Source organism: Salmo trutta, chromosome 13 (assembly GCF_901001165.1).
Source record: "Salmo trutta chromosome 13, fSalTru1.1, whole genome shotgun sequence".
Lineage (NCBI taxonomy): Eukaryota > Metazoa > Chordata > Actinopteri > Salmoniformes > Salmonidae > Salmo > Salmo trutta.
Window position 1 is genome coordinate 64157105 of NC_042969.1, and position 10232 is coordinate 64167336.

General features: G+C 42.9%; 2 protein-coding genes and 1 pseudogene across 2 annotated transcripts; all 3 read right to left on the minus strand.

Moving 5' to 3' along the window:
* LOC115206301 (claudin-3-like) lies at nucleotides 1–2849 on the minus strand (annotated as a pseudogene).
* Nucleotides 2850–2944: 95 nt separating this feature from the next.
* Nucleotides 2945–4336, minus strand: LOC115206300 (claudin-3-like). Its single transcript, XM_029773090.1, has one exon. It carries the CDS (start codon nucleotides 4097–4099, stop codon nucleotides 3440–3442), a length of 660 nt encoding a protein of 219 aa, XP_029628950.1. The 5' UTR covers nucleotides 4100–4336; the 3' UTR covers nucleotides 2945–3439.
* Nucleotides 4337–5953: 1617 nt separating this feature from the next.
* LOC115204934 (claudin-4-like) lies at nucleotides 5954–7330 on the minus strand. The gene has a single exon (XM_029770514.1). The coding sequence runs from the start codon at nucleotides 7003–7005 to the stop codon at nucleotides 6331–6333; it is 675 nt and encodes a 224-aa protein (XP_029626374.1). The 5' UTR covers nucleotides 7006–7330; the 3' UTR covers nucleotides 5954–6330.
* Between the last annotated feature and the right edge of the window lie 2902 nt (nucleotides 7331–10232).

Below are 10232 nucleotides of genomic sequence, written 5' to 3' on the forward strand. Positions count from 1 at the left end.
CGTCATTGTTTAAGCCGCGAGGTTCAAAGCGTGGGAAAAAAGTAGCGGCTTATAGTCCGGAAATTACGGTAGCTGCTGCCACGGCAGCCGCTCCTCTTGCTCGGGTCCAAACAGATGAGTACATCACACAGTCACACCCTTAACACTGATGATAGAACATCACCATCACACAAATGCATCTCTTTCACAAATGATTTGGGAAAAAATATACAACATTTCCCAACATAAAAAAAAGCCTACATAAAAAAGAAACATAGTTCCTTAAAAACGATGTGAACATACTGATTTTGTACACTCTACTGTATTCTTGCAGTAAAATAAAAACCTTTCCACCTCTATCTTTTTGTGAAAGCATCAGTCAAATGTTGACTTTTTAACAGTGTTCCTTAGTTTCTGAAGCCTAAGCAATGCCTCATTTATATGAGCCAATAACATAGAGAAATGTCAATGAGAAGATAGTGATTGAATATTCTACAAGATATCATTTGATGTAGTGTAGTTGCCTGAAGCTAGGAAAATAATTCAATGTTAGTGATTTAATATATTAATGGACTCAATGACTAACATCTTAGAGAGGAATATTCAAAAAAGTACAAACATTATGTAAATAATTATATGAGGCTTGTGAATGTTTTTAAATGAGCTTGCTATAGTTTCAATGAATATGCATAGCTCACCAATAATCCAACCCTTAAAACGTGTTAATAATGAATACATTTACTAACTACTGATCTTATTCTTCATTTCCTTTGTTCTCATTAAACCCAAATGAAAAGAACACGATCCTTCTCAAATGTTTTTCTTACACAGCCAGAATTTCTATGCTTTCCTTTCAGAATAGATACTACAGAGACAAATACTGTACACACATAGACAAATCCAACAAAACAATGGTAAAAAAAGCCTAAACAAACACATCCCTTCATCCCGGAGTCTCCTTGGGATTCATGAAGCCCTTTCTTAGACACACCATTAGAAACAGGTGTAGAATAACGTTTTGTTGTTACATAAATAGTCCTTGTCCCATCCATCGTCCCATCACACATAGTCTTTTCTCTGGAACCCGGGCCCACCTGGGGCAGAGCCTGGGGCAGAGTATGCCATCTGTGAGGGATTGTACTCCCGAGGGGGACAGGAGTAGCAGAGGAGGCTTCCCCCGAGGATCATAAGGGCTGAGGCCCCCCGCCAATGTAGAGCGCTGCCCCTAGCTCTCTGCGCTGTGCATCAGTCAGCAGCGGGATGTAAAAGTCCCTGATGATAGTGTTGGCCGACCAGGACACTGGGATCAGCTGCATGACTCCTGACACGATGAAGAACACCCCAGAGATTATCATGACTTTAGCTTTGGATGCCTCATCCTCGATGCAGTTGGTGCACTTGGCGCCAGTGATGGCAATGAGCACGGCCAGGATGGCCAGGAGGATGGAGATGACCGTGAGGGCCCTGGTGGCCTGGAGGTCCTGGGAGAGAGCCAGCATGGAGTCATAGACCTTACACTGCATCTGACCTGTGCTCTGGACCACACAGGTCATCCACAGACCCTCCCAGATTATCTGAGCCGTGACAATGTTGCTGCCGATGAAGGCCGTTACTCGCCACATGGGCAGGGTGCAGGACACGATGGCAATGATCCATCCTAATATGCATAGAGCGATCCCCACTAACTCCAACCCTGCAGACATGGTGGTAATCCTGATGTTACTGGAGCTCCTTCGGTGTTCCGTTCAGTGCTCCGTGTTCCGTCACACCTGAGAGACCTGAGAGGATCTGACAGAGGATCTGTGAGAAAGAAAGAGACCAGACAGAGCCAGAGACAATAACACCAATTGATTTAATTTAGCCTGAGTACCTGTGAGTGTGTGATGTGTGATGTTCTGGTATCCTTTATATCCCAGATCAGCTGAAGGGAGGAGCCCTGGAAGGTAAAAAAAAAAGCTTATCTGTGACATCACAGTGTGAGATTAAAAGTAGAAAACCTATAGCGACTTTCAAAACCTGCAAGGAGTTACTAGCCAGAGGGAGGGTATTATCTTGCTCCCCACATCACTGCGAATCTCATAGTGTTTGAAAATCACTGTTTTCAAAATGTTTTAACTTTTGATGATGTCATTGGGTAGAACCGTTTAACCTTTTAAATAAATGCACAGTTTTTACATAATGTGTTGGACATAATGAAAATGAGGTTGAAGAGTGGTGGAATTGCTCTTTACTCATTAATAGATTAGCCCTAATCTTGTCTCCTCAGAGCAATCACTCTCTCACAACATTATTTGAAGCAGCTTGTAAAAGAAGAATGCCTGACCTCAGTTCCTTTGCAATAAGCTATCTTGTTCACTCTATTTGATGTGGTCTAATGGCCATGTCTGTCTGTCACTGACTCCAGTGCCCTTGAATTCCTTACAACTGGAGTGTCTCCCCTAATTATGCCCCAGAAACTGGGATAATAGTCTTTCCCCCAACATTTCATGGCCCAGTGTTGATAACTCACTCTGACCTCCCTCGTGCTATGAAATGGACCCAATGTTCTGGGGGCCATTTTGGAATGGCTGAATAGTGGGGGGCTGACAAAGCAAGGCTTCTTGTTATCTAAGGGCCAACAGATATGAGAGTCAGCCAGGTAGATAGCAGCTATGAAAGACAATCCAACTCAACACATCTTTACCATAGATACCCAAGGATCAGTGAAAAAAAATGCCTGTTATATCCTGATCTGGGCAGAATGAATGACACAGAGGCAGTTAGCCTTAGCCTACGTCTTTTTTTGGCAGCAGATTCAAACATATTTTTCTGGTAAACGGCATAGCTAGTACCACAGGACTTAGTGGCACTTCTCATGTAGCAAAGCACTTACTAATGTTAATGAAATGTACTGTATAAAGTAACATATAGCAACAATGTATTTTTCTGTCATCGTATTAAAATATTTGAAGAAAAAAAATGCAAGTATTATGAAACAGTTTTTACTGTGAAATTGACACACTTTAAACATCAAAATAAAATATTTCACACTTAACGAAAGATGCTAAACTGTCAGTATTTGGCACATTGTTATCCAACATATGCACAACATAAGCTGTTATTAATTCAGTCTATAGAATATAAAATCTAACAATGCAGATGGTTTTAATTAAACTCCTTTCAAATATTAAGATTCCAAAACAATATTTACAACACCTATGTTTGTTTTAAATAGGCATACAGTATGAAATACAAGTACATCAAGTCCAGTTTGATGTTGTTCCTCTTCAACAGAGCACCATCAAAAATGATCCACTAAAAAGCAGTATTTTCTTCATGTCAAAACATATAACAAAATAGTTTCAGTAGAAATCACCCCCATTTGATATGTTCTACAATTCAAAGTTGGTATCAGATATCCTTCATCCACTGTGGGAAAAAGGTGAGCAGAAAGCAGCTTCTGCCAGATACCCTGGTCAGTTCAAACATAGTCTCTTTTGTCATAGCTGCTGGGGGCCACAGACCTGGTTGGGGAGTACACCATCCGCGAGGGCGGCCCTGCATACCTCTTCTCAGGCTGTGGGGGGCAACTACAGCACAGGATGCACCCCCCGATGAGGAGAAATGCGGCTGCTGCCCAGCCCAGGTAGAGAGCCCCTCCAATCTCCCTTTTCTGAGCCTCAGGAGTGATAGGACTATAGAAATCCATGATGATGCTGTTGGCTGACCAGGACACAGGGATCAGCTGGGTCAGGGATGCTACGATGAAGGCCACCCCCGCTGCGATCATCACCTGGGCCTTGGCCGTCTCGTCCTCAACACAGTTGGTACACTTAGCCCCCACCACGGCCACCAGCACCCCCGTGATGCCCACAACTATAGAGATGATTGTGAGGGCTCGGGCTGCCTGCAGGTCAGAGCTGAGGGCTAGCATGGAGTCGTAGACCTTACACTGCATCTGGCCCGTGCTCTGCACCACACAGGTCATCCAGATGCCCTCCCAGATGGTCTGAGCCGTGATGATGTTGACCCCGATGAAAGCGGACACCCTCCACATGGGCAGGGCGCAGGACACGATGCTCAATATCCAACCCAGGGCAGCCAGGATCACCCCCAAGATCTCTAGTCCCAACACAGCCATTTTGTTGTTTTACCTTCCTTTGTAAGCAAGTCTACATGTGTCTTCACTCTCTTAACTTTCTCAACTTCACACACAAAAGTGTTTCACTGTCTGGGTTCTGCTTTGGAATTCTCACCGTCTGTATACTCAGAGCTATCTTTATAGCACTCCACCAACAGAAGGTAGTCTCATGGGGATTGGCCAAGGAGGTTTTCAAATGTTTTTTCTTTTCTCTCTTCTCAACAACCCCCATGTGAACGGCTTGGCTGCACAGATTAATGATTGAACGGTTGGGCCATGGTTGTTCCCCCGCTGTTTGGGCTGAGGGGGAAGGTCAATAAATGGCCAAAGTACCGATGCTAAATAGTTAAAGGATAACGAACAGGTTAAGAATAGACAAGTTAATAATTACAAGTGGAGGAATTGGGAATAACATTAACTAATGTGTTCGTTCAACAGGTGTCTACCAGTTTACAAATATTTAGCTCTCTATGGAGCATTAACCTCTGTGACTTACTGCTAACCCTGAGAGAGAGCTGCCTAGGAACTGTGGTAGCCTATTGTATACAAGCACTATTGGCTAGTTTCCAACCCAAATACCCCGATGAAGTCATAAGCTGAATTGCATTGGTTTTAATAATCAATATATTTTTAAACAAACTTCCATTGACCTATAGAAAAAGTTGCTTAATATTGTTTAATCTGGTTTCCAACCCCAGCAGCAGGGCTCTTTCTTGGATCCGTTTCTTTCAAAATGAAATGATCTGGGTCAGGAGCCAATGAACGCTCTCTCTGGTACCAGATAAGATCATTTTTGGAGATGACGTTGCACAATGAATGAATGCAAATCTGCATGTGCTCATTGTTTCCCACTGCCATGATTCAGGAAACAGACAAGCCTGAATTTCATAGTAAATTATATCTTATTTCTGACTGCCATTGAAGATTGATGACAAAAAGTGAGAATCCGTTATCTTTTGTCTTTTTGATTGGCTGACAGATTTAGGGATCAAAGTTAGACAAGTTTCTATCAGCATAGGACGTTCCACACACAGGCACTTGACTTGGTTAAAGACGAGTACTTATACTCCACAAGTGAACAGATTGACTGTCACAATACAGCTATTGGAGGCTATGTTTGTTTGTACAACACTCAAACTTCCCTAGGAAGTACTTTAAGTCTATGCTATAAGACTGTCTTAAAAGTATTTTCCCTTATCTTGTTCTTAGACTACAATGTAAATAAAGCCATTGTCTTATCTTTAATAAATGGGAGCATTGTGAAAGAAATTGGTTCACCCCATGATTACAGTGTGGGTTACCTACTTCCCCTCCTTATCAAAATGGCTGCTTTTTGTCAGGCTCAGTTTCACTCACCCAAATGGAACAAAAGGGACAATGTTGCTGCTCACAAATGCATTGAAATCATAAACCGTATTGTGCGGGGTAGAGGTGCTCGGTTTTCTAGATTTCAGGTGATATGGACCTGCAGGCATTCCTGCCCGATATTTTGGTCTATTTCTTTAGACCCTGTGTCTTCGATGGGATGTCCTGTCCTTTCCTGTCTCAGTGTTCTGTTGGTAGCCTGACCTGATTAAGCCAGATTTGTCCTTAAATGTAGGCAAGACTACCTCTCCTCACTCACATAACATTCCTGTGGTGACATCCTCTGCGATAAGACATTACTTTCAGATGGGAATTGCCCTGCTATAAGCCAATTAAGCAAAGAAAAAGAAGTTGCTTGTATACAAACATTAGTTAGCGCAATGCATGATTTCCTCACATTATGAAATCAAGAGTGAACTTATCTTAATTTTGTATCATCATTTGCAGTCATGTGCAAGAAAATTCTGAGTGGGCAAAAATGACTTAAGGTTAAATGGAAATGTTATTTTTATTTTTTTTAATCTAAAGAAAAATGTTCATGATCTACATCGTCATCATTGAGTAACATTCATGTGAAATTTAGTACAAAAACTATTTCCGAACAGCAAAACATGAATAAGATATTTCTCTAATCCTACCATCTACATTTACTTGAATCGTCTATAAATGCATGTCTCCAACTCTACAGAAATCATATATGTAAAACACAATCTAGCATTAATCGCCAATCGTTCATACTGCATTTATTCTTCACTAACCCTATAGTGTGCAGTCAGGAAAGGGGGTTCACTAACACTAGCTTTCCCCTTAGTCCCATCAGTCTCAAGGGGCTGTCTCTATACAAAAGCCATTGAACACACTCTCTCTCACACATAGTCCCTCCTCACATATCCATTGACAGACATGGGGTATTTGACCGCAGAGTAGTTCACCACACTGTTGGGTCCAGACCCAGCCCCGCTAACACCCTGGGGTGCTTTCAGGGGGCAGGAGCAGCAGAGCAGAGCTCCCCCTAGGAGAAGCAGACAGGAGGCAGCCCATCCAAAATACAGTGAGTTCCCAAACTCCCTCTTCCCCGTCTCCTCCATCATCGGGTCATAGAAATCCAAGACGATGGTGTTAGCTGTCCACGATACGGCCGTCAGCAGCAACAGCCCCGCCACGATGAAGGACACCCCGGCCCCCAGCACCATGCGAGGCTTGCTGCCTGTGTCTGAGCTGCAGTTGGTGCACTTGGCCCCGGCTACAGACAGGCCGATGCCCATGATGCACAGCACCATAGAGACAATGACCAGGGCACGGGCCGCCTGTAGGTCCACAGGGAGCCCAAGCATGGAGTCGTGGACTTTGCAGTGCATCTGGCCCGTGCTCTGGACAGAACAGTTCATCCACAGGCCCTCCCAGATCACTTGAGAGATGACGATGTTCTGGCCAATGTAGGCGGCTACTCTCCACATTGGCAGGCCACAGGCCACCATGACCCCTAGCCAGCCTGACACACAAAGGATCATACCCAGGATCTCCAGGCCGGCCGAGGCCATCTCTGGAACTAGTCTCTCCCTGTCCCTAGGTGCTCTGGTCCTGGTCTGTGGCTGTTGTCTCTCTTTGTCCTTGGTGCTTTGATCTGGGGCAGTGGTCTGAAAAAAAATATGTCTGTCCCTGATTCTGGGCTGTCGTAGTCTCCCCTTGTCCCTTGGTTCTGGGCTGTTGTCTCTCTCGGTCCCTTGGTTCTCTGGGCTGGTGTTGGGCTGCAGCAGTCACTCCCTATCCCTAGGTCTCTCAGGTCTGGTCTGGATAGAAGGTGCTCTGTGTCAGAGCACAGACCTCTAAAGACGATATCAGATCTCCTTGGCTCAGAATGCCCTGGATAATACTTTAGTCAGTTATGGAGAGAGGGGGAAAGAAAAGAAGAGTGGGATAAACCGATTATTTCTTTCTTTATACTGCTAAGAAGACTGTAAGGTGGAGTCAGTTTACATTCAAATAACACCAAACGCTGAATCACCGTCTCTGCAAACGAGAGAAAATGACAGGCTTTGTTCAGTCAGTTAGACAGACACATTATACCTCTTGGGAAAAACTGCTCTGTTCAGAACAGGCCTGGCACTGAACATGTGTCTCTCTCTGCCTGTTTTGTTCAATAAAGTTTGTCTTAAACCATAAAAAAACATGTCACCTGAACAGGAAAAACTCTAGTAGCCCTATCACCGTTTGCCCTTATTTGTTAGCGTGCTCACTCAAGTTGTAATGGATGTTCTCTGGATGTAAATAAAATGATAAAGCGTGGCTACACTACACTTATCAAACAACTGTCCTGTCCTGGTAGGGTTGTTAGGGTTGGCTGGGCAGCTCTATGTGATCTATAGCCCATTATAGGCCCTTGTCTCACTAACAGGGGTCATCATTGGGGTCATAGCTCAAAACAGGGGTCACTGCTTTCTCATACCGCCCACCTGATAGTGAAATCAACACCTAACACATACCATCTCACTTGGATGATCTCCACTACAGGTTGTTGGAAGGCTAGAAAATGATCATCACTGAATCATCACCGAATGTCCCTGGATTACCTTATGAAATCTCTGTTTTTTGTGAGATGCAGAATGTCCTTTTCAGATCAGAACGGGGTGATTGCAGCCAGAGTTGTTTATGGGTGTGTGTATAATGTTTTTGCAGCCAGAGGGAGCAACGTGAAGTACTGGTTCAGTTAAACTGTACTGAACATTATCATCCTGTGAGTGTCTTACTGAATAGCTGTCTGTCTGTCTGTTTCTGTCTGTCTGTCGAAATGGTCCAAAGAGGATCTGGTTTACACCAGATCTCAGGTTGACCCTATTGCTGTTTTGCCTCCAGCACATTGTATTAAGCTCATTAAATGTGGTGTTAAATGCAAACTACAAAAATAACTTAAAAAGTGTCAACTAAACATTCAAAGATCTCAGTGGTTACTTCCTAATACGAAGGGGAACTGAGGAGTAAAAAGAGACGATTGATCTCTGTTTACTGAAGACTTCAGTGCTGTGTGAGGATAAGCATCAATAACACAAGCCTTGTCATGAAAACTGAAGCTACGATTAAGTTCAACATAATTATGTAGTATATATTAGCTCCTGCTACTGTAGTTACTATAATATTCGCAAACAAAATATGTGTGAGCAGCTTTGCGACTCAAAATGAATCAGAAATGCATAGTTTCGTTGTTGCAAAATGCCTATTTTCCTAACAATTGGCAGCAGCCTTGTACCAGTCTGTGGTAGCGTTAGGGAGACTGGCTATAATCCTAGACTCATATTACAATACAACAAAACTTGTCCAGGAACACCTAGAGAAGGCTCCCCACAGACAGAACACCTCCTGGAAACTGGTCTAACCTGCTCCCGTTCCCATGGCAGGTGAATAGCTGGGGACGTGTTTGTGCTTGTTCCCTTTCCAGGGAGAACTCTTACCAAATACCTGCTTCAAACCTGATGACTCCCTAAATTATACCAATAGTAAACATTTAATTTCCACATAAATAAATGTGTTGGTCAGTCGCACCTAAATGGTCAGAAAATAACTTGTATCCTAGAGTACAGTCCTTCATAGTCAACAGTTAACTTCCTCCACCACATGGTGTCTCCTTCAGTTGCAGCCTGTTAGGGTGGGTTGCACCAACATGGATTAACTCCTAAACTGGGTTAAATCAAGGTTTATTAATCTTGTTAAACCAACCTGGTTAAATTAATCTAGGATTAGAGCTAATCTAGATTTGGTAAATCTATTTTTATAATTAATCGGAGATGAATTGCACCACTTAATTTTAAATCTGGATCAGTAAAACTATGATTAACGTTTTTAAACTATGATTAGTGACATGTTACACCAATATATGAGGTATTTCGGGAGTTGAAACGAAGTAGCTAGCTAACTTGACAAATGAGGCCACAAAGTTGTTCCTTATAAAATAATAACTATGTAGCACCTCTGCTACTCCATCGTGAAAGGTTCTCATGGGTTGGCCACCAGGATTGGGAATAGGAATGTGTGTACAGTCTATTGCCCCTAGTACACCTGGGAAAATCTAGGTCTTCTGTAAAATCAAGCTGCTGTTTCCTCTGTAGGGTTGAACCTTATGTACTGATTCTTCAGAGGGGCAATAGCACTGGACCCGGACTACAATCCTGCAGACGGTTGACTTGTGGAGTCCAATAAGATCGCCATCCACCATGTGGAGCTGAAGTAGTTAGGGTTCAGCCGTGTTCCCATCACGCCCATGCTTAATGGTTGGCCCAGCCTTTCTTTCCAGTTGCATTTCAGAGTCCTTGGGGAAGCGCTATCTCCTTGAAAACTGATCACTATCATAAAACTCAATAGGATTCAACCTGCCTCTAATTATTCTCAGAGGAACTCTGTCATTTTGGTCTCTGCGCAATAGATATGCTGCCATTTTATCAGTTATGCAACCTCAAGTGGCAGTTTAGAATTAATTTCCAATCTAAATGTATCTTATTTAAAAAAAAAATTGAGCAACAGACTTAAAAGTAATCTAGGTTTAAAATGAAAACTAAATTTAGATTAGAGGAAGGATTTAATTTAACTAGGATTAATTTAAAACTAGGTTAAACATTTGGTGCAACAAGATTAATAGATTTAACCCAGTTTAGGAGTTAATCCATGTTGGTGCAACCCACCCTAACAGACTGCAACTGAAGGAGACACCATGTGGTGGAGGAAGTTAACTGTTGACTATGAAGGACTGTACTCTAGGATACAAGTTATTTTCTGACCA

Excerpts from the sequence above, each read along its gene's own strand:
- LOC115204934 (XM_029770514.1), bottom strand. The coding sequence starts at position 7,005 with ATGGCCTCGGCCGGCCTGGAGATCCTGGGTATGATCCTTTGTGTGTCA.
- LOC115206300 (XM_029773090.1), bottom strand. The coding sequence starts at position 4,099 with ATGGCTGTGTTGGGACTAGAGATCTTGGGGGTGATCCTGGCTGCCCTG.